Raw genomic sequence first — 16,020 nt, 5'->3', positions numbered from 1 at the left:
CGCAATTGACGAAACTCCTCACAATTTGTTGTATTTACCGGTTGTGCCACAGCGTGAACTTACCAATATCACAGTCTTGGCTCTCGATCAAGAAGGCCGACCTGTGAACTTTAGAGGAGAAGAGAGCACATTGGTGTTGGAACTTAGATCACGAGGGAAATGGGTCTAGTAATAAGACCATCTACTGCTCAAAGAACATCATTAGTTGTGCAGCAGTTTAAGCGGCAACATCTTGCGTTCGCAAACAAATCACCATTAGTTGTACAACCGTCTAAGCGAAAACATCTTACGTTCGCAAAAAAATTGGTTTTACAATCACTTGGTTTTAAACTAAAAAATGACGACAGTGTATGCAAATCAAGAACGTTCAGACAACGTCGTAATGCCTCCAATATTCGATATTTATCGTAAGCCAATATTTGATGAATCGATTCGAAAGGCTGAGTACCGAACATATGCACCATTCATCAAATCATTCAACTGCAATGATATTGTTGAATTTAGCATTAATCAAGTTGACTCGTTTTTTGAAATGAGCGAAACGTTGTTATGCATTAAAGGATCACTCGTAGATAAAGCAGGATCTGGGACAATCAAGCTAGCAAATAATGTGGGTGCTTTTCTGTTCGATTCGTGTACGTACAGCGAAAGCGCACGGGAGATGGAAACATTGCGGGATCCTGGTATCGTAAGTGCTGTACGTGCCATGACATGTTACAACCAAGAAGATTCCCATTATATGGTTATGGCAGGTTGGAATTACCCTAATAGTCCCATTCTACACGATACTTCATTCAACATACAGATGCCTCTTAAGCACATTTTTAACATTTATAACGATTATCCAATGATTACGTGTGGTCGTCAAACAATAAGACTAGTTCGAGCTCGAAACGACAACGATTGTTTAATTATTACAGATGCAGCTACAACAGCAAAGATTAACATCACCAACATTGAACTTAGAGTGAAGCACATATATCCCAACGATGAAATTAAACTACTTAAACTAATGACGTCCATTCAAGAAGATCGCCCTATAGTTATTCCGTTTAGAAAGTGGGAATTGCACGAGTTGCCTACCATTACCAAAGGTGCTAGGCGTGAAGTATGGGCCGTTAAAACTAGCACATCAGTTGAAAGACCACGTTATGTCATTGTTTTCTTTCAAACGGGAAAACGTAACACAATCACATCTGATCCTAACTTATTTGATAATGTCAGCATTCAAAGTATTAGATTATCCTTAAATGGAGAATATTTTCCGAACGAGAGAATGCAGTTGGATTTTAGCAAATCTGACTACAACGAGGCATATTTCAACTATACCGAATTTAACCCCAGCTACACACTTTCCAAACAAAAGCGACCTCTACTCGATTTCTTAGCTTTTCAGCATCATGCATTGTTCGTTATCGATTGTTCGAAACAAGAAGAAAGCATGAAAGCATCCACTGTTGACGTAAAACTCGATATTGAAGCACATAATGGTTTTCCCGAAAATACCAAGGCCTATTGCATTATAATTCATGACTGCGTAATGGAATACTTCCCTCTTACCGAAATTGTAAAAAGTCTAAATTAGACGCAGAAAGTGTCAGCAGTACACGAGCAGTCATCATGAGAGTAGCATTCGTAGATATTCAGGGATTCGATGTGGACGGGTGGTTTGTTCCCAAAGAACTTACCATCGAAATAGGTTTTAAACGAAGCCATTACATATTTTTACCTCCGAAACCATTCAATGCGCTAAGTAATGTAGATAAGAAGACTGCATCATACGTGGAGAAAAAACTGCTTGGCATTCGATACTCTGATGGAGAAGTAGACTTGTCCAAAATAAATGAAATACTAGAAACCAAGCTGTTGTATGCAGCCGATTACATCTACGTTCGAGGAGAACAAAAAGCTGAATTTTTAAGCAAGAAATGTCACATTTTTGGAGTTTTTCCCTTTATTATTGATGTTTGCAAGTTTGATGGTACGCCTCTTGCTACTGGAAACGTCGGTTCTGCTACAAATCCCTGCCACGCTGTTGGACTATTTTCATGCACCGAGAGAAATGTGGATCGTTTACGTCACTGGTTTTCTTATACAATAATGCCGTTGTAATTTTTCTATGTATTAATAAATAATTTAGAGATTTTTTTTTGGTTTTTATTTAAACACCTTATTTACTGATCAAGTCTTATATTACATGAAGATTCGAATTTTCTCTTTACAATTTCAAAAATAATTTTTAAAATTAAGATAAATACAGATGCTAATATTACACAAGACATTGCAAAGACATTGTCTATTTCACTTTTCATATTCTCGCTGTTGCTGGCCCCCATGGTGTAGGCTGAATACGTCTTAACGGATATGTAGCTTGTGGTAGTTTTCTAAAGGCGTAAAGGCCTTGCTGCTGCTCTTCGGACCTCCACGTTTTCCCCTCAATATGCAGACTATCGAATTGCCTATTAATTTGTTTTAAATCCTCATATGATTTAATGTCTTTATTTAACAGGTTGAGTTTACTTTGAAATTCCATTACCCTATGTATGTACTCGATGGGATTCATACTAGTACTGATTATGTTCTGCGTGAAATGTCTCAATAAATTCCAACTTTGGAGCACACCTCCTGCGTCGAATGTCGCGTAAATGTCACATCATTCACGTTCAAATGTCACGTTAAAGAGGTACACTGTTAGGATGGTTTAAAGATAAATAGCCTATACTATTAGGGAATAGAGTGTAGCAGAGACCATTAGAGGCCATTAGAAACCATCAGATCACGTTATTCACGTCACGCCATTCACGTCACGTTATTTACGTCGTGTTATTCACGTCACGTTATTTACGTCGCGTGATTCACGTGACGTTATGCACGTCACGTGACGTTACGTTATGCACGTCACGTTCTGTTAGGCACTATACGGAAAAGAAGAAGAAGAATTGACAGTTAATGTTGAACGTTGACAGAAGAAGAATTGACAGTTGGCTTCTGTGTCGCCACCGCTTTCATTTGACACCCCATACGTCAAAATCGGACCATAAGCAAAGAAGATATGCTGTAATGCCGTTTTGGCAATGTCAATGATTTGTTTTTAAAGGATTCCGCAGCTCGTTACCCCACGCGACACGAACGTGATCACATGTTTACATTCTCACGGTTACGTTGTTCATTTCAGAGATAAGATTTCCATGTTTTGCAAAAAACATGACAAACAAGACCTTGTGGTTTTAAAAATATGCGATAACATTTACACAAATAACAACTGTGGCTACGTATTATCAGTTTCTTACATCCGGACTTTTAGCATTGTGGCTTGTCATATCTTTAGCGGTTACCTGTTGTTGCAAAAATAGTTTCCTGACAAACATGAAAACAAGATCTTGTGGTTTTAAAAATATGCGATAACATTTACACAAATAACAACTGTGGTTACATGTTATCAGTTTCTTACATCCGGACTTTTAGCATTGTGGTTTGTCATATCTTTAGCGGTTTCCTGTTGTTGCAAAAATAACGTCTGCACTCTTTCCTTATCAACCATCCACATCCGGAATGTTGATAAACAACAACTTGTTATTTAAAAAATATTTTTGTCAATAATTCAAAATATTTGATTTTTCGTAATTTTGTACAAATATTATATTTTCAGCCCTATATATGATAATCGTATAGCATTTCACATTTTTATACATGTTCAGTATGGACCATTGTCATTGCCATGTTGCCTTTTCACATTTTATACATGTTCAGAATGGGCCATTGTCATAATGATGATTATATAGCATGTTCAGCATGGGCCATTGTCATGATGATGATTATATAGCATGTTCAGCATGGGCCATTGTCATAATGATGATTATATAGCATTTTTATATACTTTCAGAATGGTCATTGTCATTGCCATGTTGCCTTTTCAAAATCAACAATCTTCTTACGATCCTCTGGTCATTGATGGTATTTTACTTCTTCTCATGTTCAGAATGGGCCATTGCCATTGCCATGTTGCCTTTTCAAAATCAACAATCTTCTTACGATCCTCTGGTCATTGTTGGTCTTTTACTTCTTCTCATGTTCAGAATGGCCCATTGTCATTGCCATGTTGCCTTTTCAAAATCAACAATCTTCTTACGACCCTCTGGTCATTGTTGGTCGTTGCAACCTGTACATTCAACGAGCCATCGATGCCAAGGACCCTGATGGCTCATCGTGAGCGGGAATCGGTATGCCGATTCTGGACCAGAATTTTCCCACGGTGCGCGAGAATCGGTATGCCGATTCTGGACCACGAGTGGTCGGGAACCGGCATGCCGATTCTGGACCACGAGTGGTCGGGAATCGGTATGCCGATTCTGGACCATGATGTTGCGCCTCCACCACGAAGTGGTCGGGAATCGGCCTTATTTACCTACTCAGTTGTCATCAAATATTTTTCAGACCATAATAAAAATAAAAAGCCTCCTAAAAAAAGTGAGATGTGAAATTTTAAAAGAAAAGTATTCGAAGTTATTGAGCAACAAGGATTGGTTCAAAATTAAGGTATTTATTCAAAACCAGTACATGAAGAAAAAGTAAATTTAATGATTTTTTTATTTAAGAAAAAGTAAATTTAATGATTTTTTCATTTCAAAATTATGTAATTTTCAATTAATAAACCTTTTTTTTTTGTTTTAATAAAATTTTTTATAAAATCGAACTGTCTAATTCTTTTGGTATGTCGTTAGACGTGCCCAATCCTTTAGAATACACTAATAAAACTCATTACCGATGGTTGTATCATACGGAAAACCAGATCACACTGTATCATTGTTGTGAAATATTGTGGTTTCCCAAAAGGTGTACACTGTGTAGTCTGTGAATATTTGTTATTCTATCACGAAACAAAGTTGGGGTTCATTGTGTGGAAGGAACAATGTCGAAACAGTCATAAGCAGTTTTTATTTAATTGAAGCAATCGATTCTATTTCATAATGACATCTTTTGAACATTGCAACAAAATGTATTACAATTTATTTCCAATACAGTAAGTAATGTACCTATCATTAAGTACTATTAAAAAATATAGTTTCAGAGAAATTTAAAATTTGTCGCAAATTATATACCAAATATACAGTATGGTTCAAATGAAAAGAATAAATTCAAATATTTGGGCGAGTACGTTATCGGCCCGTCAAAAAAGACGGGCCGATAATGCAGCCCCAAACATTATCATAATAATGAAAATTAAGTTTATGTACTAGACAATTATTATGAAAAGTAGATTCGTCTGTGTAAACAATATACTTTTAAAAAAATCAGGTTCTTCTCCAACTTTATCAAAAGGCCAAAAAGAAAAATTTAAACGTTTATCATAATCCTGTTGTATTAAATGCTGGTGTAGTTGAGTGTGATACGGATGATAGTGGTTTATCTTAAGTCTTCTACATAAACTCGTTTGACTGATTTCCAATTATCCCGAATTTTTTCTCGTACTAGTATTTGGGTTTTCAGTAACAGAAAGTAGAACATCAAGTTCATGAAGGTCGTCACAAATCACTGCTTTATTTTCATTTGCCTTTTCGTATGTAAGATTACCAGTAGCACAGCACGGAATCTATTGAGAAATCTCAAAAACTTCCTTTTGTGGGTATTTTCTATCAGGATTCTTTTGAGCGTAAACTTTAGAAGCTCAGAAACAATTTTTCAAACATTCCCCAATGCAAAGTACATTCCATGTCGACTCTTTCGTAGATAGCGTAATTCTTCATTTTTAGGAACAATTAAATCTAAATACTAAGCACGAATGTTTATATTTTTGACAATTACCAGACCGTAGTGTCATAAAACGCCAATGTCGTACATTGACATTAACTAACTACATCTTTTGTTTTAAAATCGATTTAATCATTAATAATTTATATAATTGTAAATTACGCAAAAACTGTGACTCCTTGTTATAGGACATCCTTATACCATTCGAAAGAGAAAAGTTTGTTTATTATTATGATTAATTAATATTCATGGTGTTCCATTTAAAATAAGCCTCATGTTACACATTGAATTATCCAATAATGAAACTGTGTCAATCATGCAAAATTTGCTAAAAATTGCTTAAATAAGTTGAGAATGTGTCTTCTTTTAAAACTTTACATTTTAAGAAAAGTCGACATAACTCAGAACACTCTGTACATAGGTATAAGGAAGCCTTATGAAACTATACCTTATTTTTTACGCACAATTAGAAAATGCAACAAAATACATGTGTTCCATAAGAAAAAATATAACTTTAATACACAGCAATTTATTGGGACACCTTGTATATTTCAAAATAATTTTAAAATGTAGCTTTAATCTACTTACAAACTATTAATTTAAATTTTTTTTAAATCTTTTACTATTTCGCTGTAATCTTCCGTCCCGTTAGTAGTGACTCACCGGTATAATATGCCAACAAATTATAATTTAAAAATAAAAATCGACCTGTTCCGGGATTTTTCCTTAAAGTCGCCGGCTTATGAAAAAGCGAATTTATTCCTTTCATTTGCACCATACTACTGTATAATAACATATTATGTAAATACCAAATTCGATACGCTTTCGGTTAAGTGTCATATTACCTCTATTCTTCACACATGTAAAATGTTGAAACAGTATATTTTCTTTAATCGAATATTGTGGAAATATGACATCGTCGCAGGGCGCCCACTAATCGCTAGAGTAAATTATACAGTATAAATGAAGGACGCCCAGATATCGAAAGAGTCAATTTTTGCGTATTCTCTGGACGCTAAGCGCTTGTTTTTCAAACGGACGCTGAGTGATGGAAAAGTTAAACTTGAGAAATGAATTCTCTTTGGACGCTCAGTGATCGTTCTGTCAACGGACGCCCAGCGGATAGTAGGATGCAAATATATATATATATATATATATATATATATATATATATATATATATATATATATATATATAATGATGTTGGATAATCGAGTACAAATATAAAAATAAATAAGCAAAATCATTGGCTAATACTCGTTAAGTGAATGTGAATTTAGTTGGAAATATATAAAATGATGAAGGGTCATCATTCTATACACCGGTGTTTCGGCCTATTTGGGCTTCGTCAGTATAGTGTAGCAAGTTAAAAAGTTGTTTGTTAACTTGTAAAAAGATTACTACAGGAGCAAGGTTACCATTTTTGGTCAGATTGTTAGAAGACCAATATATATTTCCGACTAAATTCACATTCACTTTACGAGTATTAGCCAATATTTTGCTTATTTATTTTTATATTTGTACTCGATTATCCAACATCATTTTATTTAATAATGTTATGGCTTTTCATTTCCTCAGGTAGCCTTACCTCCTTGGCAATGTTAGTTGTAGCCTTGCGACTGCGGGTCTTCTAACAATCTGACCAAAAATGGTAACCTTGCTCCTGTAGTAATCCTTTTACAAGTTAACAAACAACTTTTTTAACTTGCTACACTATACTGACGAAGCCCAAATAGGCCGAAACACCGGTGTATATAGTTGCACAGAAATGTATGGAATGATGACCCTTCATCATTTTATATATTTCCAACTAAATTCACATTCACTTTACGAGTATTAGCCAATGATTTTGCTTATTTATTATATATATATATATATATATATATATATATATATATATATATATATATATATATATATATATACATATATATCAAATGAAATAGAGAATGTGGAGAAATCCCCTTACGAATAATTCACACATCCACCATTTTGGGTTGGGAAAATTTTTTGAATAGAATTAAAAATCCAAACACTAGTTCTTAGAAATGTGTTTCGCCCTCTTCAACCCCTCTGGGCTCATCGGTAAGGATGAGAGGTTGAATATCCTTAGACACATTCCACTCAAAAACAACATTCGAGACCAAGACATAGCAGAAGCGTAGATCTACGCCAAATCTGAAAATGACAGTCTCAAGTTTTAATTCCCTAATTACTTGAAGTAAAACATATGTTTAAAACAAAAGATGAGAAGTTATTGGTTTAACGACCACTCGTACGATATCAATCAAATGAAATAGAGATAAGCCCAGAGGGGTTGAAGAGGGCGAAACACATTTCTAAGAACTAGTGTTTGGATTTTTAATTCTATTCAAAAAATTTTCCCAACCCAAAATGGTGGATGTGTGAATTATTCGTAAGGGGATTTCTCCACATTCTCTATTTCATTTGATTGATATCGTACGAGTGGTCGTTAAACCAATAACTTCTCATCTTTTATATATATATATATATATATATATATATATATATATATATATATATATATATATATATATATATATATATATAGATACAAGTTTTTATTGAGGTTGCAGTCAGTGTAAGGGGCAGGATGAGAGAAACTCTTTGTTACAATCGAGCTTTCGCAAAATTTATTTGCTTCGTCAAGATTAGCTAAAATGAGTATATACTTATAAATACAATGAAATTAAAGATAAAAGAACATTGTATAAAAAAGCACAAAAACTTACAACGTGAGGTTAGTTCATTAATTTAACATTTCCATAAAACATAATTATATAAAAATATCCTTATTTTAATCGTTTCCAAATTTCAATGTTTTAATTTTTACAATTTCTAATGAAAAATTTTGATTTATTAATTTAGTTCTAAATTTGATTAATGCCAGAAAGACACTCAATTAATGTCAATAAGACATTAAATAGGTATCTGTTTATTTTATTTTAAGTTGTTAAAAACTAGTTTTTTGATTATTACTTACTAGCGCACTTTAAATTATGGAAGGTATAGATAGATATAAGTACATGTTTTGTTGATTATTGTTTTATTAATAAATTAAAGTGGCGTTAATTTTAAAAATTTAATTTTTGAAATTTTGTCAGGGAATTTACTATTCTTTAATTAGAATATCATTTATCGTAAGATAAAATATAATTATAGATGTTACTTAGTTTATTTATGTCTGTTCTTTTATTTACACATTGATATTTATTTATGCACTAAAATAAATAAATAAACTAAGTAACATCTATAATTATATTTTATCTTACGATAAATGATATTCTAATTAAAGAATAGTAAATTCCCTGACAAAATTTCAAAAATTAAATTTTTAAAATTAACGCCACTTTAATTTATTAATAAAACAATAATCAACAAAACATGTACTTATATCTATCTATACCTTCCATAATTTAAAGTGCGCTAGTAAGTAATAATCAAAAAACTAGTTTTTAACAACTTAAAATAAAATAAACAGATACCTATTTAATGTCTTATTGACATTAATTGAGTGTCTTTCTGGCATTAATCAAATTTAGAACTAAATTAATAAATCAAAATTTTTCATTAGAAATTGTAAAAATTAAAACATTGAAATTTGGAAACGATTAAAATAAGGATATTTTTATATAATTATGTTTTATGGAAATGTTAAATTAATGAACTAACCTCACGTTGTAAGTTTTTGTGCTTTTTTATACAATGTTCTTTTATCTTTAATTTCATTGTATTTATAATTATATACTCATTTTAGCTAATCTTGACGAAGCAAATAAATTTTGCGAAAGCTCGATTGTAACAAAGAGTTTCTCTCATCCTGCCCCTTACACTGACTGCAACCTCAATAAAAACTTGTATCTACATATTGTCAGTCAATAATACCAAACTACTTTATATATATATATATATATATATATATATATATATATATATATATATATATATATATATATATATATATATATATATATATATATATATATATATATATAGAAAACTTGGTTTAATAATAGCTGACTCAATTTAAATTATTTAAGGAGGAGAAAATAATTGGGTAACCAGCTGAATATGGACAAAGTGTACTCTTTTTATTATGTTTTTTTTTATGTCCTATCCTTGCCACATATGTCATGGATGATTTGTTAGATATAGTATTACCAGTTCTATCTTTTAAAGTTCCTTTCATAAAAAAGTATGTAGATGATATCATATTAGCGTTACCTAAAGATGGAGTGGATGAGCTATTATTCACTTTTAACAGCTATGATCCTTATATAAAATTTACAGTTGAAATGGAAGATAATGATCTTTCTGTTCCATTCTTGGATACACGTCTCATTCGTTTACCTGATAATAAAATAGTCATTGATTGGTATAGGAAACCAATGAGCTCAGGAAGATACCTTAACTATATGTCGTATCATAAATATTCCATGAAGGTAAATTTGGTAAAACAAATGAAGAATAGAGTGATTCTTATATCGGACAAATTGTTTCATAAAAAAAACCTCGACATCCTGTACAACCTATTTATTGAAAACTCTTATCCACAAGCATTAATCAAGAAAATCCTCTTTAACACCACATCTATTAATACAGTAATAATCCAAGAAGATAATAACTTAAATCATCACACTACATCCCAAGGACACCCTAAATTTGCTACATTACCTTACATCAAAGAAATTACTCCAGCTTTAACCAGAATACTTAAGAATGTGACCGATATCAAAATTTCAAATAAAACAGTTCTAACCATCAGAAAAGTGTTCTCAAAATTGAAGGATAAACATCCAAAAGAATTGACAACAAACGTAATCTACAGTATCCCATGTGCAGATTGTGACAGAGAATATATCGGACAAAGTTCAAGATCGATAAAAGATCGAATTACTTCCCACAAAAGTGACAGTAGACTATATCCAGAAAGATCCAGAAAGATGCACTCTTGCTACACATGTAAATGACAATAACCATACCATGGACTATAATTCATTTAAAATTTTAGATATAGAAAAAAATTATACTAAAAGAATCTTTTTGGAGATGGCTTTTATAACACAATGTGATAATTGCATCAACAAAAAATCAGACATTAATCACCTGAGTGAAATATACTCTTATTTACTATTCTTAGACAAAAATAAAAATAATCAAAATTTAACAGGTTTAGCTAATATCTCTCACTTAAATAATTAATAATATTGATTGCTGATACCTATTTTAACTGTTTAACTTAATAGGATAATGACCAAAAAAATTTGACTGACAATTAACATAAAAGTAAATAAATAATGTCAGACCTTGTTTTCAATTCATTGTGTCAATATATAAATTTTATCTATCATCATGTATATTTTAAATTATGGACTTTTGTGATATGTTATTTCTGTATTTTAGTTTTTTATCATTTTATTTATATTTGCTTCTTTTAAAACATCGTGACAACAATTCTCACTTAGTAAGTATACTGCTAATTCATCTTATGTACCTACCTAATAACCAACATTGTAGCTTTCCCTGATGATGCCCATGAAAATGGGCGAAATATATTGGAATAAGTAAAAAGAGTACACTTTGTCCATATTCAGCTGGTTACCCAATTATTTTCTCCTCCTTAAATATATATATATATATATATATATATATATATATATATATATATATATATATATATATATATGATTGTTAATATGTAATGACTGTTGGAATGTAATAAAAATTTTTTTGGGGAATGCAGTCAATAAATTTTTTTTTAAATAATTCAAAGTGTTTCACTGAATAGCCCAATATATATATATATATATATATATATATATATATATATATATATATATATATATATATATATATATATATATATATATATATAACAATTTATTGTAGTGGTGTATCGGGTATGCGGTCTGTTATTTGAAAAAAAACTCTTTTTTTCTTTTATACCTCTATATTTCGCTGATTTTTTGTCAGCTTCATCAGGAGACAAAGATTTAGAGTTAAAAATATTTAAAAAGGTTCTTGTACATAATATGTTCAAAACAGTACTAACAATAACAAATTGTTAGTACTGTTTTGAACATATTATGTACAAGAACCTTTTTAAATATTTTTAACTCTAAATCTTTGTCTCCTGATGAAGCTGACAAAAAATCAGCGAAATATAGAGGTATAAAAGAAAAAAAGAGTTTTTTTTTCAAATAACAGACCGCATACCCGATACACCACTACAATAAATTGTTATTTACGTTTCGGTCGATAATCCTACCAGTTTTGTTATATATATATATATATATATATATATATATATATATATATATATATTGTTTTTTGATTAGAATGTGTCTAAAGATATTCAACCTCTTGTCTTTACCGACGAGCCCAGAGAGGTTGAAGAGGGCGAAACACATTTCTAAGAACTGGTGTTTGGATCTTTGATTCTATTCGAAAAATTTTTCCCAGCCCGAAATGGTGGATGTGTGAATTGTTCGTAAGGGGATTTTTCCACATTCTCTATTTCATCTATTTATATATATATATATATATATATATATATATATATATATATATATATATATATATATATATATATATATATATATATATATATATATAAAAGTTCAAAGTGTTTCACTTTAATCAGCCCAAAACACATTGACTGCATTCCCCAAAATTATTCATTTTATATATATATATATATATATATATATATATATATATATATATATATATATATATACAGGGTGCGCCAAACCTCTGGTCTTCTTTGGTTACGGCTAAACTATGAGATATACAAAAAAATGTTTACAACAAAACTAATGTGTAGCAAAGAGGTCTATAATCTAAAATTATTTTCAATTATACAGGGTGAGTCAGAACGACGGTATGAACCAAAGTTGTATTTTTTTAAATGGAACACCCTGTATATTAAATCATTTTTGAATATATTATTTAAAAATATGAAAAATTTGTATGTCTTATAGGCCTAAAGTTAATAATTTTCGAAATATTTACATTTTTATTGAGAAAAATGGTAATATTTATAGGGTTGTGGGTTATGTTTCCAAGGAAATAAAAATTTGGGTGATAGTTCAAAGTTTTTAAAATATAGTCTTATTTTTAAATAATTTAATATTTTTTACTTTTAGCCATAAAATATACAGTGTGATCACTATTTGCAAATACAAAATTTTCTCATTTTTTTTAAATGGGACACCCTGTATATTAGTTTTGCGTTTTGTAGTAAATATTACAACCTTTCTTTTGGTATAAGTTTGTATGTACCTAGCATGTTTCGTTTTGTAGATATTTTAAAAAAACTATAGATTTTACGTGTTTGCGGATTTTTTATTTAAATTTTTTTTTGCAAAAAAAATAATTATAATCTGGTTTTAGAAACATACACTAAAATATAAAATATGAAAATAAAAACGTAATTAAAGATTAAAATAAATCGTATGCTAGTACAACTCAATTGAATTTAATAACTTTAAATTATTTTACAAAAAATATTTTACCATATTAATGAATGCATAAATTAGTTACTAAATTAAATAAACAACCAAATTTTAAATCAACCGTAGTAATTTTTCTACTACAGCAACTTTCCTGTACCAAATTATGTAATTGTTAGTTAAATTGTATTTAGTTAAACTTTTAATTTACCTTTTAAATTTAGTTACATACATCTTGAGAATATAAAAATTATTTTAAAGTATGCTTTGAAACAAATGAATGTTAAATGTATCATCCAAATTATTTATTAATATAAATAGTATTTACTGGTGTCACAAAAACTGGTAATACTTTTGTAGTTGAAATTTTTTTAACAATTTTTTATATTATATATTTTAATTTTTTAACCGAAAAATTTTTGGATATGACATTTGTTTTGGGCGAAACCATTAGAAATTATTACCAGCTTTTGTGACACGAGTAGGTACATAGATACTATTTACTTCTTAATATACTTCCATAACGTTCATTTGTTTCAAAGCATACTTTATACGTTCTCAAGATGTAGGTAAATTAAAAAGTTATTAACTGACCTTACTCGTAAATACAATATAACTAACAATTAATTTTTTACAGGAAAGTTGCTGCGGTAGAAGAATTACTACGATTGATTTAAAATTTGGTTGTTTATTTAATTTAGTAACTAATTTATGTATTCATTAATAAGGTAAAATATTTTTTGTAAAATAATTTAAAGTTATTAAATTCAATTGAATTGTACTAGCATACGGGTTATTTTAATCTTTAATTACGTTTTTATTTTCATATTTTATATTTTAGTGTATGTTTCTAAAACCAGATTATAATTATTTTTTTTGCAAAAAAATTTTTAGATAAAAAATCCGCAAAAACGTAAAATCTATAGTTTTTTTAAAATATCTACAAAACGAAACATGCTAGGTACATACAACCTTATACCAAAAGAAAGGTTGTAATATTTACTACCAAACGCAAAACTAATATACAGGGTGTCCCATTTAAAAAAAATTAGAAAATTTTCTATTTGCAAATAGTGATCACACTGTATATTTTATGGCTAAAAGTAAAAAATATTAAATTATTTAAAAATAAGACTATATTTTAAAAACTTTGACCTATCACCCAAATTTTTATTTCCTTGGAAACATAATCCACAACCCTATAAATATTACCATTTTTCTCAATAAAAATGTAAATATTTCGAAAATTATTAACTTTAGGCCTATAAGACCTTATACAAATTTTTCATGTTTTTAAATAATATATTCAAAAATGATTTAATATACAGGGTGTTCCATTTAAAAAAATAAAACTTTGGTTCATACCGTCGTTCTGACTCACCCTGTATAATTGAAAATAATTTTAAATTATAGACCTCTTTGATACACATTAGTTTTGTTATAAACATTTTTTTGTATATCTCATAGTTTAGCCGTAATCAAAGAAGACCAGAGGTTTGGCGCACCCTGTATATATACACGCCCAAGGAGTAATTAGGTTATTAGTAAATAAAAAAATACTGAGATAAAAGCTGGGAAGAACCCTGGTACTGAGGAAGCAATGAAAGACTGGTGCTTCAAAGTGAGTGCCTTTTATTATTGTCAAGCTTTCGCCTATTGATTTTAGGCTTCTTCAGGACTTGCTACAAAGAAGAACATTCTTTGCAAATATGCTCAAAGATAGAAAAAGCAATTCTTACCGAAATAGGTGCACTAGTGCTCAGTGACAATAAGGATACATAATGTTTGACCCTGTCTGTTGAGTGTATACATAAGTATGACAGATATTTTTGTTGTTATTAGCTAATTAAACCAGATATCGAAACTGAGTCAGATCCTCCCTATCCAACCCTAATCCATTGTAAGAAAATTTAGACCAAAGTCGTTAGAAATTGATTTTTTACAAAATGACACCTATCGATCCATCGATTGTCAACGTCGTCTTCTGTTTTGTTACGTCTGACCGGGAAATTCAAAATTCCAAACTCAACCGCACACATTCATCCGTTTAGAGATTTCGAGAGAAGAGACATGTAACCTCAAACAACCATTCGACTGTCACTATTCGAACAGCTGTCTGAAATCACGCGGCAAGTTTCCAATTCAGAACCTCCCATCCAACCAATTGCAACGGACGGATCAAAGGTGAAAGAATGCAATGATAATCGTTAGAACGGCCGACAGTTCAGCTGTCACTTGTTGAACTGTCGTTCGAATCCAACGATCTCACTAACCCGGAAGGCAGTGGTGATCTTTGAAATGTAAAGAAAATTATTATGGTTCTTACAATAGATTTGTCATTGAGACACATGTTTTATTGTGGAGAACGTAGAGACGACCAACAATCCAACTGCCACTTGTTAAAATGCTCGTCACCAATTTGATGTTGGGTTTTTGCAACACCAAGAAATAATTTTTTACTGGTTTTAAACTTCGGAAGCTAGGAATAACTAAAGGCACTTTTCACAATTAAATTTAAAATTATCTGTTTTTGTATCATAAGTCAATCCCAGAGTCTTTACTGTTAAATCGTTTTTGCTGATGTTAATTTCATCAAAATTTTGTTTATTTTTAGGAATATCATTTAAAATTTGTAAATTATTTGAGCACCATTTGTGCAACTCGAAGGACCTTAATGGGATGGCGGGACTGAGTGGGAGATTCCCTAACCATAATATATTTTAATAACTTAACGTATGAGACATGGGGAGCGGGTGACGAGCCGGCATTTTAACAAGTGGCAGTTGGATTGTTGGTC

At 30.5% G+C, this 16,020-nt stretch overlaps 1 protein-coding gene across 1 annotated transcript; it reads left to right on the top strand.

Moving 5' to 3' along the window:
- Positions 1-337: 337 nt before the first annotated feature.
- Positions 338-1,585, top strand: LOC126888601 (uncharacterized). The gene has a single exon (XM_050656956.1). The coding sequence runs from the start codon at positions 338-340 to the stop codon at positions 1,583-1,585; it is 1,248 nt and encodes a 415-aa protein (XP_050512913.1).
- Positions 1,586-16,020: the final 14,435 nt, after the last annotated feature.

The sequence above is a fragment of the Diabrotica virgifera genome, chromosome 7 (assembly GCF_917563875.1).
Source record: "Diabrotica virgifera virgifera chromosome 7, PGI_DIABVI_V3a".
Lineage (NCBI taxonomy): Eukaryota > Metazoa > Arthropoda > Insecta > Coleoptera > Chrysomelidae > Diabrotica > Diabrotica virgifera.
This window is presented reverse-complemented; position numbering and strand designations above follow the sequence as displayed.